This window comes from Oscarella lobularis, chromosome 19, assembly GCF_947507565.1.
Source record: "Oscarella lobularis chromosome 19, ooOscLobu1.1, whole genome shotgun sequence".
In the NCBI taxonomy this organism is placed as follows: Eukaryota; Metazoa; Porifera; class Homoscleromorpha; order Homosclerophorida; family Oscarellidae; genus Oscarella; species Oscarella lobularis.
Window position 1 is genome coordinate 1,586,741 of NC_089193.1, and position 14,310 is coordinate 1,601,050.

General features: G+C 47.7%; 6 protein-coding genes, 1 long non-coding RNA gene and 1 pseudogene across 9 annotated transcripts; 5 read left to right on the forward strand and 3 right to left on the reverse strand.

The window, feature by feature from the left end:
• The first annotated feature begins 7 nt into the window (after positions 1-7).
• LOC136198712 (protein Hikeshi-like) lies at positions 8-780 on the forward strand. Its single transcript, XM_065988720.1, has 2 exons — positions 8-82; positions 130-780. The coding sequence occupies exons 1-2, from the start codon at positions 47-49 to the stop codon at positions 688-690; spliced, it is 597 nt and encodes a 198-aa protein (XP_065844792.1). The 5' UTR covers positions 8-46; the 3' UTR covers positions 691-780.
• Positions 718-1,929, forward strand: LOC136198710 (steroidogenic acute regulatory protein, mitochondrial-like). The gene is made up of 5 exons (XM_065988719.1): positions 718-944; positions 1,086-1,122; positions 1,178-1,280; positions 1,333-1,470; positions 1,569-1,929. The coding sequence occupies exons 1-5, from the start codon at positions 780-782 to the stop codon at positions 1,789-1,791; spliced, it is 666 nt and encodes a 221-aa protein (XP_065844791.1). The 5' UTR covers positions 718-779; the 3' UTR covers positions 1,792-1,929.
• Positions 1,822-3,613, forward strand: LOC136198695 (D-glucosaminate-6-phosphate ammonia lyase-like). Its single transcript, XM_065988706.1, has 3 exons — positions 1,822-2,049; positions 2,102-2,225; positions 2,278-3,613. Exons 1-3 carry the CDS (start codon positions 1,822-1,824, stop codon positions 3,297-3,299), a joined length of 1,374 nt encoding a protein of 457 aa, XP_065844778.1. The 3' UTR covers positions 3,300-3,613.
• Positions 3,467-5,791, reverse strand: LOC136198696 (phosphatidylinositol 3,4,5-trisphosphate 3-phosphatase and dual-specificity protein phosphatase PTEN pseudogene; annotated as a pseudogene).
• LOC136198692 (aldehyde dehydrogenase, dimeric NADP-preferring-like) lies at positions 5,363-8,730 on the forward strand. 2 transcript variants are annotated; one of them, XM_065988702.1, is made up of 13 exons: positions 5,368-5,880; positions 5,940-5,984; positions 6,038-6,181; positions 6,231-6,465; positions 6,522-6,604; positions 6,669-6,832; positions 6,931-7,012; positions 7,061-7,156; positions 7,211-7,263; positions 7,321-7,447; positions 7,499-7,569; positions 7,769-8,014; positions 8,062-8,730. In XM_065988702.1, the coding sequence occupies exons 1-13, from the start codon at positions 5,812-5,814 to the stop codon at positions 8,216-8,218; spliced, it is 1,572 nt and encodes a 523-aa protein (XP_065844774.1). In that variant the 5' UTR covers positions 5,368-5,811; the 3' UTR covers positions 8,219-8,730. The 2 variants fall into 2 exon arrangements, with proteins under 2 accessions (XP_065844775.1, XP_065844774.1); XM_065988703.1 differs by lacking the exon at positions 8,062-8,730 and having other exon boundaries at positions 5,363-5,880; positions 7,809-8,001.
• Positions 8,524-11,618, reverse strand: LOC136198690 (poly [ADP-ribose] polymerase 2-like). Of its 2 annotated transcripts, XM_065988699.1 has the most exons (16): positions 11,456-11,618; positions 11,179-11,391; positions 10,706-11,070; positions 10,555-10,646; positions 10,234-10,493; positions 10,093-10,177; positions 9,912-10,047; positions 9,786-9,849; positions 9,596-9,730; positions 9,425-9,540; positions 9,272-9,371; positions 9,118-9,216; positions 8,945-9,063; positions 8,808-8,890; positions 8,732-8,757; positions 8,524-8,674 (listed from the first exon to the last, which is right to left on the reverse strand). In XM_065988699.1, exons 2-16 carry the CDS (start codon positions 11,248-11,250, stop codon positions 8,603-8,605), a joined length of 1,824 nt encoding a protein of 607 aa, XP_065844771.1. In that variant the 5' UTR covers positions 11,251-11,391; positions 11,456-11,618; the 3' UTR covers positions 8,524-8,602. The 2 variants fall into 2 exon arrangements, with proteins under 2 accessions (XP_065844771.1, XP_065844770.1); XM_065988698.1 differs by having other exon boundaries at positions 11,179-11,618.
• LOC136198693 (aldehyde dehydrogenase family 3 member B1-like) lies at positions 11,606-13,877 on the forward strand. The gene is made up of 12 exons (XM_065988704.1): positions 11,606-11,677; positions 11,724-11,867; positions 11,919-12,153; positions 12,219-12,301; positions 12,371-12,534; positions 12,637-12,718; positions 12,776-12,871; positions 12,928-12,980; positions 13,031-13,157; positions 13,210-13,280; positions 13,332-13,577; positions 13,624-13,877. Exons 1-12 carry the CDS (start codon positions 11,651-11,653, stop codon positions 13,778-13,780), a joined length of 1,485 nt encoding a protein of 494 aa, XP_065844776.1. The 5' UTR covers positions 11,606-11,650; the 3' UTR covers positions 13,781-13,877.
• LOC136198715 (uncharacterized) lies at positions 13,859-14,307 on the reverse strand. The gene is made up of 2 exons (XR_010672851.1): positions 14,179-14,307; positions 13,859-14,121 (listed from the first exon to the last, which is right to left on the reverse strand). It is a non-coding gene; the product is annotated as an uncharacterized lncRNA (long non-coding RNA).
• Positions 14,308-14,310: the final 3 nt, after the last annotated feature.

A 14,310-nucleotide genomic window follows, 5' to 3' on the forward strand; every position in this document is an offset into this window, starting at 1 on the left:
CGCGTGCGTTAGCACGAAGTGGACTGCCAAGACTGACTCTCCTAAAATGAGCTTATTCGGCTACGTTGCAGCCGGAAGACTCGTAAGAACATTCTTTCTGTTACAGATCCTCCTCATTCCTCGCTTCAGATACAGACAGAGTGCGAACAAATCGCCGAGAATCAGTTCGTTTTCGTCGTACCCGATATCGATCGCGTGAACCACGTCGTCGTCTTTCTAACGGGCGTTGCCGCATTGCCCGACGGCTTCGCAGCAGCAATATACATCGTTCGACCTGACCCTCAATCACCATCACCTATCATTCAGTATATGGGCTTTATAGCCAATCAAAAGCCAAGTGCAATTTTCAAACTGGGAAGACCTAAAATGCAAGATGCGAGCTTGAATCCTTTTGCATCCGGTCTACTTCCGCAGGCTGGAGCACAGATAGCCATCTCGATCGAGCCGCTTGATCAGGTTGTGCAGCTGAGCGCGGACCAAAGCGCCGAGGCAACGACAAAGGATGTCGTTTCTCTTGTCACGTCGAAATTGCTTGAGAACTTTTCAGAGTATGCTGCTTCGTTTGCTATTACGCAGGCGCAGATGATTCCTGCACCGAACGAAATGTTTATACCTGTCAGCGCGCTCAATCGTTGGGTGGCGAAGATTGAAAGACGCTTGGCCGAAGATCCGAATTTCTGGAGGACTTAGACTAATAGTTAACGCACGTTAATTCTTTTGTTTGTTCTTCTTCTTTCTTTCCTTTTTTCGATCAGTAAATAACACGTATTGTTTACGGCATGGCTGAGAAAGGAGAAGATCCGTACACCGACGCCGATTTTGAGCGTTTGCTGGAGCTGGAAAAGGAGGACGCGGCGAAGGGAAATTGGACGGAAGCAAAGCGCTCGCCAGACGCCAACGTCTGGCGAAAGAAAGATCCCAACCACGACATACACCTGCTCAAGGTCTGGAAAAGCCTCGATAAAATCGCTTTGGTTTCGGTTTCAACTTTCAACAGTAACAAATTAGTTAATAAGTTAGAACCAGAGCCAAGCGGATAGTGCGGAATTTAGATAGGCGTGCCTACTGTATACACCTTTTCTTAGGGATACTTGAAATGTCCCGGTGTTCCAGCTGCTGACGGTTCTACAGTAGACTTAGTAATAGAAGAGTCTATATATGAATGCACTTTCTTTAGCTGTTGAACTGGTGACTAATTACGAATTAAGGCAAAAGTGGGAAAAACGCTTTTATGTCGTTAAAGTTTTGGAAGAATTTCCTACCTACAAGACAGTCTATTGGTAGAAACAAGTGTAAAGTAGCAGAATTTTTGTACTTCCCGTTTACGTTTAGGGCTGTCAAATTTCCACCTCCCTGTTCAAACAGAGATGTCGTGCAGCACATCAAAATCAAAGTGGATGGAGACGCGACAATGATTTTGTACAAGCACACTACACATCCGGCTATGCCAGAACAGCCAGGCATTGTGAGGTACATTTGTTAGGCTGTGCAGTGGGTCTTCTGTTTCAGCATTGTAGTTTACTTTGCCCACGGTCTCAATTTTGGTATGAGTCTTAATTTTTTTTTAGGTCTGAGACTATTTTCTCTGGCACCATTATTCGTCCTGATCCAAATGATGCGAATTCTTCCACTATAAGCATCCTGTTTCAAGTCGATTTGAAAGGCTGGATACCGGCGTTTGTCATTAATATTTTGGCAGCATCAACTCCTCTTGAATGGCGCGGGGAGCTGGTGAAGTACCACAGGGACGTCTATTCCAAACAGAAGAGTCAGAATCAGACGCCCGAGTGAAGACGCCCGAGTGAGAGCATCAGACAGAAAATGCACGCATACAATAGAACTTCCGAAATTGATGTTTTCAGTAGCTGCATGCCAAGATGTCTGTGTCCAGCCAGCACGTGTCATATACATGTATCTGTTACCTCTCTAGGCTCTGCGCATGTCGATTCAATGGACGACATTTACGCGAAGAAATTCGGTGTGCGTCCCGTTATTAATTGTATAGGGACCATGACAGCTTTGGGCGGATCGCGAATGGATCCTTCTGTGGTAGCGAGAGCCTCTCCTGCAGGAAAACGCACGTAAGATCTCGTTTCTCTAGTGCGAGGCGATGCAAAAGGCGAGCCGACACTACGTCGACATCAACGAGCTTCAGAGGAAAGCCGGCGAGCGAATAGCGAAGCTAGCTCGCGCGCCGAACGGCTACACAGCGTACGTGAGCTCAGGTCGGTTAGAGAGGCCCCCTTTTCCGTTTTCAGCTCCGAACTGTCGTCGCAGGCGCTTCGTCAGGGCTCGCTCTCTCCGTCGCCGCTTGCATGACGCGCGGCGTCACGACGCACGTGCGCCGACTGCCGAATACTCGTAGCGTGACGGGGCGTGTCGTTTTGATCGACGGAGGGAGCGACACGCGATGGAATCAGAGCCTCGCGACGTCTGGAGCCGTAGTAATCGAACTCGGCAGTCAACGCAGCCCCATGACGAGGATGGACCTCGAAAGCGCACTGCAGGCTCACAAGGAATCGATATCCTGTTTCGTCTTCTTTGCTGGGGGGTATAGAGAGGGGGCAGGGCTCGGGTTTGACGTCATTCGAGCTACGACGTCAGCGTATCAATGTGTCTTGATTGTTGACGCAGCTGCGCAGCTGCCGCCTCGGTCGAATTTGTGGCGTTGGACTCACGGGGGAGCTGATATCGTCATATTTAGTGGGGGTAAAGAAATCGGGGGGCCCCAGACTACGGGAATTGTGCTTGGTCGTAGGGAATTGATTCGATGGATTGCACAGAATGGGAGTCCTAATGAATTGACGTTTGGTAGACCAATGAAGACGTCAAAGGAGTCCATAGTTGGTGTGACTGTCGCCTTGGAGATATTCCTAAGGAGAAGCGATGAGGCGGATTTTGAACGATATGAGTGGATAGTCAGCGTGATCAAGAAGGGTCTCCAAGGCCTAACAGGAATTCGTTCTATGCGAATTGAGTGCCCAAAGGATGCTCAAATTCAACCCAATATCATTCCTCATCTCTTTATAGAAGTAGCTGACAGTGGAGACAGTCAAGCAGTGGTAAGACAGGATAGTGTTTATGGGCATAGTGCAGATCATGGGGACCTTCTTGCTATTGAACCGTCGTCTCCGGCTCGTACGTTAGCGTACAAGCTCATTCACGGCAACCCCCCAGTTGCCGTGAATACGACTTCCCTCACCGAGATATCAGTTAATCCTCAAACGCTGAAACGCGAAGAGGCAAGCGTTGTTGTACAGTCAATAAGATTAGCACTCAAAAACCAGAGCAAGCTTTGAACGCTGTTCAGAGCAAATATTGACGGAACATACGATACTCACGCTGCTATGCGCAATGCATGATGTATAAACAGTAAACACAGCCAGGTGCATGCAAATCGTGAAGAGGTGAAGGAGATCGCTGGGGACCTGTCAATCAAAAAGCGAAAACGCTGTGCACGGTAGGATAAGGATATGAATAATAATAATAATAATAATCATAGCACAGTCAGGTAAGGGCGCAACAGCTCAAATTAATCCCCCCACTAGAAAAAAAATGACAGCAGCATTCCCATATAGGAAGAGATGAAAAGAGACAGAAGAGACAATAAATAGAGTCCTACTACTTTTTCCTGTGTACCAATGCAAACCTCCCGCCCCAACTGAAAAAAAAACCCCAACCAAGCAAACAGACATCAAGCCCACAATAAGAAAAATCAATCAATAGGGATCGCCAGGAAAAAGGTTCAACCGTTCACACTTTACTCGTCTGACCCCATTCATCCTCCTCGTCGTCCGTATCGGAATAATTGAAATTGTCGTCCTCCTCTTCCGTCACCGTTGGAATGCTGTCGTTGCGCGGACTCGGAGGTATCTGTCGCGGCGGCTTATCCCTCCCGTAGCTCGTCGAAAGCATGCGCTCGTCCCCGTTACCCGCCACTGGACCCGCAGGGGCTTCGATACCAGAATGATCCATTAGATCCTGTTGCATCTTCTCGACGTCTTCGTCGTCGCCTATCAAAGGACTCCACAACAACTGCAGGCGAAAATACTCGGGGTAATGTTTTTTATCCTTATTCGCCTTATCCAATTCTTCCTGCTCGAAGGTGAGACTATAAACGCGATCGACCGGCTTCACCCCGGCCAAATCGTTATCGCCGGGATCCCTGTGGGGAACCAGCGCCCTGACGACGTCGCTCAATCCCTCGCCGGCGCCGCAACGAACGAAAAACGTATTGAGCCAAAACTGGAACATCTTCTCCTTCTTGAATCGATGAACGACGTGATAGAACTCGAAGACGATGTCGCCGCATATGGGCACGGGCGACGGCAAGGCAATTCGAAGTATCTTCCGATTTCCCGTCGGATCCTTCACGCGATCGCTACTCGAATAGACGTCGGACGTGTAGAGCTTCACCTTGTCGGTGCCCTGACGCACGACGAAGAACGGCGTGCATCCGCCGCGCGAAAAATTCGGCGGTCCGACGAGACGAAAGCCGCGCAGAAGCAACGACGTCGGCCGATAGCGAAGCCCGCGACGCAAATAGCAACCGTAATAATTCACGTAGCGACGTTGCGACGGTATCGTGACTCCTTTGGCGTTGGACGTGCGCGTGCGACCGTAGAAGGACAGGCTCTCCTGCGTCGTATCGAATAAGCCGATATGAAGCATATAGGCGCAGATCATGACGCCTGTTCGGCCCTTGCCGGCCTTGCAGTGGACAACGGCGACGTTGTCGCGATGCTCCTTCAAATACGCTTCGACGTCCTCGCAGAACGGTTGAATGAGTTCGAAAGGGGGCGCGTTGTGATCGTCGAAGCCGTAGCGCACGACGCGATGGTGAAACGGGGCGGCGTCGTAGTCGCGTTCCGAGCAGAGATTGTAGATTTTGTAGTGGTCCGGATGGCGATCGTCGAAGAATCGGGCGACGTCTTCGATGTGATTTCGAAACATGCCCTCGAGTTTGTCCGAGGGAAAGCCCATGGCGACGATGTTCGGCTTGATGTAGGTCAAGTCGAGATCGTAGCCTTTCTCCTGAAAGCGTCGCTTCTTTTTCGACACCATCTGTCGAAGTCGATTCGCCATCACTGAGAAGAAAAACGCAAATTGGTCGCGACCACGCCCATCGTGCCCCGGCTAACGGCGTTTTGACTCGTAAAAACGCGTCGCGACGCGACCGCATTAGCGCTTTAGCTCCCCTTTGCGCGCGCTGGCTCGATCGTGCAAAACAATAGTTTCTCGCCAAGGGGGCGTTACCTCGACCCGAGCGGCGAAAAAACGTCGCTCGAAACACATTCTCGAAAATTTGCCACGCCCGCTCGCTTCTAATCGTTTATTACGCGTTTCGACTAGCGCGCTTCGACGACGACACCGATCGGAGTCCGGCCGGGGGGCCCCCCTTTCGGCTTCTCCCCCTCCCCATTCCATCGAAAACCAAATCCGCCTCACCGTTCGTTTCGTTCTAGCGTCCAATGTATTCGGCTTCGATGCGCGGTAAGTCGGGCTCGACGGCGTGGAATCGGCGAGCGCTTCCTAGAAGAAGAGAGTTGCCTTTGGGTATATCGAACGCGCAGGTGACGTCACAGCCGGGGAGGGAGGTAGCTCACCAGAGAGAAAGAGATGCTTATGACGAACGAGATCAATTCGATCGCGAAGCGATGTGCATGAATTGGCACGAGTTAGGGCGTTGACGCTAATGACGCTCCCGCAGCTCGTCTCCGAAACCGAGAAACGCCAGGAACTAACACCAGGACCCTGCGCGAGCTTTGTACGTTTGAGGCGTGCGTTAGAACGGATGTAGGTAATTCCAGGATGATCAAGTTGCTCGCGTTAGTTGCCTCAAAAATAAATTTGCTTAGAAACGAGATACTCCAAATATTCGTATGTAAAATTGTGCAGCAGATTTTACGTAGTGTCTGAGCTGAGACATCTGCATTTAGAGCGCGCTACAAACTGGAATGTCTTTGGAAGAACAGTCTCAGAGAGTGCGTTTCTTTGCCATTCTAAGACGACTCTTTTAACCAGCGCGCATTCCCAGGTGTTTGGCACAGTTCGAGCGGCTTTTCGCTCGGAGAAAACGCTCGACATCCGTTTTCGCAAGCAACAGCTTCTCGCACTCGAGCGTTTTCTTCGCGACGAGAGCCAAATGCTTCTCGACGCACTCCACGCCGATCTCCACAAAGTCTCGATGCCAATTAGAGCGTCAGCTCACCGATTCTATTCGTATCTAGTGCACCTTCGAAGGCGATGCGGCAGAAATCTTCCTCGTACAAGCGGAAATCGCTTACCACTTGAACAACATCGATTCGTGGGTCGCTCCCAAGGCGGCCGGCGACAAAGGCGTCGCGTTCGCTTTTGATACGTGCCTTCTCCATCCTCAGCCACTTGGCGTTGCCTTGATCATTGGAGCGTGGAATTATCCCATACATCTCGTTTTGATGCCTTTGGTTGGAGCTATATCAGCTGGTAGGGCTTTGACTCTGACACAGAGCCTTGATAGGAGAAATCGTTGATTTACTAAGGATGCTGTGCTATTCTGAAACCGAGTGAAGTCTCCAGCAGATCAGCTGCGGCCTTACAAGCATTAGATAACTATCTTGATTCGGTATATATCAGTCTTTGCATGTACTCTCAGTTCATAGTCATAGATTCTCTGTTCTGGGTCCAAGGAATGTTACCGTGTCGTCAATGGAGCTGCGGATGTGGCGACGGCTTTGCTGCAGCAACCCTTCGATCATATCTTTTACACAGGAGGCAATGAAGTTGGAAAAATTGTAATGGAGGCAGCAGCTAAACATTTGACTCCAGTCACTTTGGAAATGGGCGGAAAAAGGCAAGTCATGCTTTTGAAAGTAGAGTCTGCTCTCTACATTGTCACAAAGGGACCTGTCCATGCGTTCACTTTATACATACATCTTTATATATTTTTAGTCCGTGCGTTGTTGACGGCAATTCTGACTTGGACGTCGTAGCAAGACGCATTCTGTATGGAAAATTTAGTAATGCTGGACAGGTAGCCATGTGAAGAAGAAATGAAACGTTTTTAAGAGTACTGATATAGATTTGCGTCTCTCCTGACTATGTTCTCTGCGAGAAGCCAGTGCAGTCTCTGCTTGTTGATGCCCTGCAAAAAGCTTATAAGCAATTCTTCAAAACGGTAACGATATGTACAGTTGAATGCTGTTTTACTAGCCCTCGCTTTTCTATTAAGGATCCCAAACAATCGTCTGATTACTGTCGAATCATCAACAGAAGACATTTTGAGTAAATCATTTAGAGATTGCGCGTTTTCTCTTCCCAGTTAGTCGATGCTTTCTCCAGTCGCGTCAGAAAACTGATTGATCCTGCCAAAGTTAAAATTGGCGGAGAAGTAGACGAAAGCGAGTTGTATATCGCTCTAACTGTAATGACGGACGTAGGACCCGACGATCCAGCCATGAAAGAGGAGGCAAGACACTGAAGATAGAAATGTTCAAGGGGGACGACTTTGTACCTTTAGATTTTTGGCCCAGTCTTACCAATAGTCACAGTCAGAGATAAAGAGGAGGCAATTGAAATAATCAACAGCAGGTCAGCCGAAGAATAATCAATAGCTCCAAACCCCTGATCACAGATACCCCTGTGATCACAGATGCCTTCCCTAATCCCTTTATTAGATGTTGCCTTCTTTAGAAAGAGTCCTAGGCCTTCTCAAATCCCCTTATTTTTTATTAGATTTTGCCTTCTTTAGGCAGAGTCCTAGGCCTTCCCTAATCCCTTGCCTTTTCAGAGAAAATCCTCTGGTTATCTACGTATTCTCTTCCGATAAGTCATTTGTTGACAAAGTCCAGAGGAAGACCAGTTCGGGAACGCTCATAGTGAACGACACGCTCTCCTTCATCTTGGTGCCCAACCTGCCTTTTGGTGGCGTTGGCAACAGCGGTACGGGCCGTTACCACGGCTACGCAACGTTCACGACATTCTCTAATATGAGAACGGTCATGAAAAGAAGCCTTGCATTGGAATTTCTCAACAAGTGGCAAAATTCAAATGTCAATGTAACGATCTTAAGATTTTCTTTAGAGCTCGCTATCCTCCTTACACTATTCAAAACCTTGCTTGGATGAAATGGGCTATGCAGCTGAAGCGAACAGGAATTCTTCGTCTCTTTTCCTTTCTCGTCATCTTCCTTGCCATAGCTACCATTGCTATTCTGAGATTCTTCGGTCGTTTGAGCTGAGGAAGTAGTGCCGATCAGTCCTTCAATCACCACTAGCTGAGACGTAGATCTTCATAAGGCGACACTGACGTCACAGGACAAAGACACATGTCAAAATCACTAATAACTCGCGAAACAGCTAGGCTACGAGTATGCGTGCCGTCGTATTTTGATGATGTTTGATCGGTGTTAGCGATTCATTATTCGTTTTTTGGTGGTTTAAAATTGCAAATGGTGCGCAACAATTAGTGATCGTGTACTATCACGTTAATTTGTTGCAGGGCGTAAAATTTCTTGATCGTCAAAACGAAAAATCAATTGCGAGTGAATTTTTTAATTAACAGAATCAAAGTATCACGAGAATCACAGACAAACAGACAAAACAAATATGAACAATAGCTAAGTTTATAGAAAAAAAGGAGCGGGAACCGGACTTCTGTAGTTGAATCGCACTTTTACAACATACCGCATTCGTATCTGTTGAGAAAGACTTGCCTTAGGCTGTACAGATACATTAAAAAACACGTAGCTAACCTGCCTAGTGTCGTAAACGACGAACTCTGAGAAAATACGTTTAGAAATTTACCAAAAACAAAACCATGAGACATACCATTGTGGTAGAGGGTGTAGCCTGCAGGATTCTCGACGCCAGTTTCTCTGTTGGGACCAAGGAAGAGCACAGAGCTATCAGGACTAGCCAAACACCAACAGGTCATTGAATATTAGTCAGAAAAACTAATAACTTACAGTGCTTTGCTTTTCGATGGAGCTACTTGTCCCAGCCCTTTCACACTGCTCTTTCCCTCTGGCAGACGATCGGCACGAGAGTCGGGTGAGAGAAGATCGTTTGAGACGCCCAGAGACACCTAAAGACGCAATTCCAGGTAAAAATTCAATAAATACTAATTTTATTCACGTACCTCGCATAGCAAAATAAATCCAACGTTCTGACTCCTTGATGAGTTGCAGAATTTGGCGCTTCTGGAGCACACGTCGTAGAAGTACACTCCTTTTCCGAACTAAATCAAAACCACGAGTTTTACACGTCAGAGTCGTCAATTCTTTTTTTTCTACCGTGTATCCCGTGCTTGGTGTTTCTGGTGGCGCAATTTGCAAGCCTTTGCCGAGAATTCCAGCCAAATTTGTCGCGGGAGAACCGTGCCACAAAAGAACTCTAAAAAGTCACATTTATGAACTCGGTGAACTTTGAATATTTGGCTTTATGACTTATTGCCGACGTCTTTGAATTGGGTCTTCTTTCTCACGCCGAAAATGTCCATTACTTCTAGAGAGTACGGAGTGCAGGTCTCTTCTTGAGTCGACGTGATTGCCCTGACAATCGTCTGACCGTAGAAGGCAAAAATAGAGTCAACAATGAGAATCAAATAGTAAACTTACAGCGTATTCTCTTGTGTCTTTTTCCAGGGGATTCAAACCGCACTGGAGAGCCGCATACTGGCTATCGATGGGATTGGAGGTCTTGTGGCCGGTTCTTTGTAAAATTTTCATGGCGATTTCAATATTACCAAGTGTCTGAAAATCAATAAACGTTTAGGTAGTACAGAGCTAATTGTGTGGCCTACTGTACCTCCAACAAAGATGCCTTCTCTCTCACTATCTCCTTGCTCTCGATGAGAAGAGGGCGGTCGATGCTAGACAAAAAGACAGACTATGAAGTAGATTCCGTCCTCTCCTTGAGGCTTTTTCTTCTCACTCAGAAGCGTGAGGTATATGATAATAGAACTCATTGCAAGCCTGTCTCAGCTCGCCACGTCGATGTGATATGATGCAAGCTTCGATTTTCTTCAAAGCGGAGAATCCTGCTTTGATTCGAGCCTTGGTCAGTTTGCCTAAAGAAAAATTACATTGATAGAATAAAAGATTTTCGTGCTTACCCAATGGAGCTTTTTCGACGTCATAATTCATCTCTTGCACGACCTTTTCCATAGTGCGAATATCAAAGATAATTTCAATCAATTCCTAAAAAGACAGCGTGATGTAACGTTACTAACGTATGAACAATAATAATTCAAAACCTGGACTCGTTTGTTCAGTTTTGATTCCGGGATTTGAACGGGACCGGAATGAGGCTCATCTTCAGCTTCTTCTGGGCGGCTGTCGCCGTCGTCGCCGTCGTCGCCGTCGTCGTCATGACGACCGAAAAACTCGTCAGGTCGAATCCCTCTCAACCTTGGCCTTTTTGCCGAACGACTTGGGCCCTCGGCGTCCGCCTCGTCGTTCGACGTTTCGTCGTCACCCGCGTCTTCATCCGACAAGTCGTCAAGAAAATCTTGCTCTAAAGAATCCAAATACAATTGAGCTCAGGTCGTCATGCACCTAGCTCCAAAACGGCTTACTCGATAGCCAATTTTTGTACGACGTGGCGATTGACCGGAGTATTGTAACGAATTTCGGGCTTCCCCGGTCTTTTTTTGGGCGCCAATCAGTTCTGCAGATCGGGGAATAAGACGATTATTATTTTATTATTTTTAGCAATGGCGAGCGAACCTGGGACTTTTGAATGGCAGCCCAGCTGGCCACCAGGGCACTCTTTTTTCTTCCTTGTCCCAATGGGGCTGCCCTTCCCCGGTAGTGTTTACGACCATTGTCGGTATCCAATATCGAAGTTCGGGGGCCGACATTATTGACGGATCCGGCATCTGCACTCGTTTTCCGTGAACTTCTTGACGACGCTTCCCTTTCGTCCGTTTTTTCGATGTCATCATTCGCTGAATGAGAGCAGTCACTTCCTCTTTTTTTCCGCTAGTTTCGAGGGCATCGATGACGATTTCGGCGAAATCCTTGTTTCCGCAATAGTCTACTTTCCTTGTCGCCGGGTCGACGTACAGCGCGAGTGCAATCGATGACGTACCCTTGAGAGAAATGCATGGCGCCAATAACTTCGACCCGATAAAACTTCGACCAGAGATAAAATATCTCTGCTTCGACGGTACGCCTACACATCGTGTGCAGTTTCAAACCTGTTCATATGCTGCGACCGACTTGAGAAGCTTGGATTTAACGATCTGGTTTCTTGCCCGCTTTGAGGACATATCGTCGAGCTAGGTGCCGCGTTTTTCAGTCACGGCCGGATGCCGGTAGCGCGCACCGCGTGACCAGTCTCTGGCGTGACGTTGCGACTTGCGCGCGTTTTCGCCGAGTTCTCAATTCCAGTCGAATTGGCATTGCAATGACTTGCAATGTCATTGCAATGAACATTGAGTGCAATGTCATTGCAAATGAACATTATTTTTTTACCAGTCTCCTTTTATAGCTGGTGGCCTTGGCGACAGACCGCCAGCACGTACGGCTACGCAACATGAAAACGGCCATGAAAAGAAGCCTCTTCGGTCGTCTGCACTGAAGAATTAAAACATGATGTGCATGTTAGACATAGGGTCCGTGCACGACATAGGCTACAGTATAGCGTGCGCTGAACGAGAAATCGCAACAATGTCAGTGCAAGAAACTGCTCAGAGAGTACGCTTCTCTCCGTTTTCGAAACACTTCTGTTACTGTACTTTAGGCTGTCGGCAGAGCTCGAGCTGCTTTCCAGTCCGGAAAAACGCTCGACGTCGCTTTTCGCAAGAAACAGTTGCTCGCACTCGATCGTTTTCTTCGCGACGAGAGCGAAACGCTGCTCGCTGCACTCCACGCCGATCTCCACAAGGTGATTCCGATGCAAATCGAGAGCCTCAACTCACCGACTGTGCTCGTATAGTGCCGTTTCGAAGGCGATGGAGGCGAAGTCTCCCTTCCGCGATCGGAAATCGCTGTCCACTTGGACAACATCGATTCGTGGGTCACTCCCAAGGCGGCCGGCAACAAAGGCATCGCATTCGCTTTGGATACGTGCGTTCGCGATCCTCAGCCGCGTGGCGTGGCCTTGATCATTGGAGCGTGGAATTTTCCCATACAACTGGTCTTGGTGCCTTTGATTGGGGCTATATCTGCTGGTGAGGCATTTGGAAACTCACTCAGAACCTCAATAGATGATGGATCTTTGTCTATTTTAATTCAGGATGCTGTGTTATTGTGAAACCGAGTGAAGTCTCAAGCAGATCGGCTGCAGCGTTGCAAGCGTTAGAACGCTATCTTGATTCGGTAATTGGGTGTACTCAATAGCCTATAATTATGTTAGAAACTCTGTCTAATTTTTTTCCTGGATCTTAGGAATGTTTCCATGTTGTCAACGGAGGCGTGGATATAACGACGGCTTTGCTACAGCAACGCTTTGATCATGTGTTCTACACTGGAGGGAGTACAGTTGGAAAAATTGTGATGAGAGCAGCAGCCGAACATTTGACCTCAGTTACTTTGGAATTGGGCGGGAAAAGGCAAGTCAATTACTGCATGAAATCTATCCTAGCTGCTAGCTCACTACATACAGAGTTGAAGTCTCTAGATAGTGCCTGTAATCAGTTTTTGTTCTCTACTAGCCCGTGCGTTATTGACAACAATTGCGACTTGAACGTCGTAGCAAAACGCATTCTGTTTGGTAAATTTGTCAATGCTGGACAGGTACTGTGTTCTTTATAAGAGAAATGGAGGGTTTGAAGTACAGCATTTCTTACGTAGACTTGCATTGCTCCTGACTACGTTCTCTGTGAAAAGTCAGTGCAGCCTTCGCTCGTGGATGCCTTACGAAAAGCTATTGAGGATAGCTACACCAGAGTACTACTATTGGCTAGGTTGTTGAGTGTTCGTCCTAGCCGTGGTTTTCTGCTTAGGATCCCAAACAATCACCTGATTATGGTCGAATCATCAACAGAAGACACTTTGAGTAGATGAGAGATAGAGATCGCTTTGTTTTTGTCTAACTTTTTTCTTCAGTCGCGTCAGAAAACTGATCGATCCTGCCAAAGTCAAAGTTGGCGGACAGATGGATGAGAACGAATTATATATCGCTCCAACTGTAATGACAGACGTGCAGCCTGACGATTTAGCTATGGAAGAAGAGGCAAGACACTCTGGGACTAGAAAGGTTTAAAAAGACGATTCTGTATCTTTAGATTTTTGGCCCAGTCTTACCAATTCTCACCGTGAGAGATAAAGCCGAAGCAATTGAAATAATCAACAGCAGGTAAGCCAAATGACGTAGTAGTCATAGCCCTCAAGCGTTGTCCCCTCGTAGAGAAAAGCCTCTGGTCATCTACGCTTTCTCTTCCAATAAGTCCTTTATCGACGAACTCAAGAGAAAGACCAGCTCGGGAACGTTCATGGTCAACGACACGATTGTCTTTTACTTGGTGCCCAATCTTCCTTTCGGCGGCGTCGGCGGCAGCGGCATGGGCACTTACCACGGCTACGCAACATTCGAGACGTTCTCTCACATGAGAACGGTCATGAAGAGGAGCCTTGGAATGGAATTTGTCAATAAGTGAGCAGAATTTGAATATGTTTTGTACGCAATTCTTTCTCTTTAGACTTCGCTATCCCCCTTACACAGAGCGAAACTTTGCTATCCTCAAACGGGTTCTGATGAAAGAGCCAAAAGAAGGCGGTCATCGCGGCCCATTTCTCACTATCACCTTTCTCCTAGCAGCCTTCGCTATTTTGGTCAAAGTACTGGGATTCTTCTAAACCCGATCGATGCTGCATGTCTCAATGTTTCTTTTTTTTCCTCACGCATCAATGTAAGAGGTGTGGTGGCACAAAAAATGTTTTCGTCGCGACTTTATTTGAACATGTGGTCATGCGTACTACAACCAATATATAAGAAGAAGAAGAAGAACGGTGCGTGCCTAAAGGTCTCTAATCGGTGCAATTCGTTTTTTTCATCGATCGGCGAGACGACGCGGAATTATCACACCAAGCTGCAGAAACCCCTCGTCGTGCGCTGTCTCAACGGATTGTCGTTGCTTCCCTTGTACGCGGGAAGTAGCGGATCTTGTTCGGCGTGTTCGACGCAGTAGCTTTGGAGACTAAGAACGTATATCGCGTGACAACGCCCCACTCGAACGGCTAACGAGGGGCCTCACTTTTGACTCGCTTCTGATATCGGCATTCGTTGAAGACTCGCGGCGCTTCGAAGCTCTTCGACGAGCTTCGTAGCGGCTATAACGGCGGCAGACGACATTTAGCACTGGGAGTTGTCTTGTAGCGCACGCTAG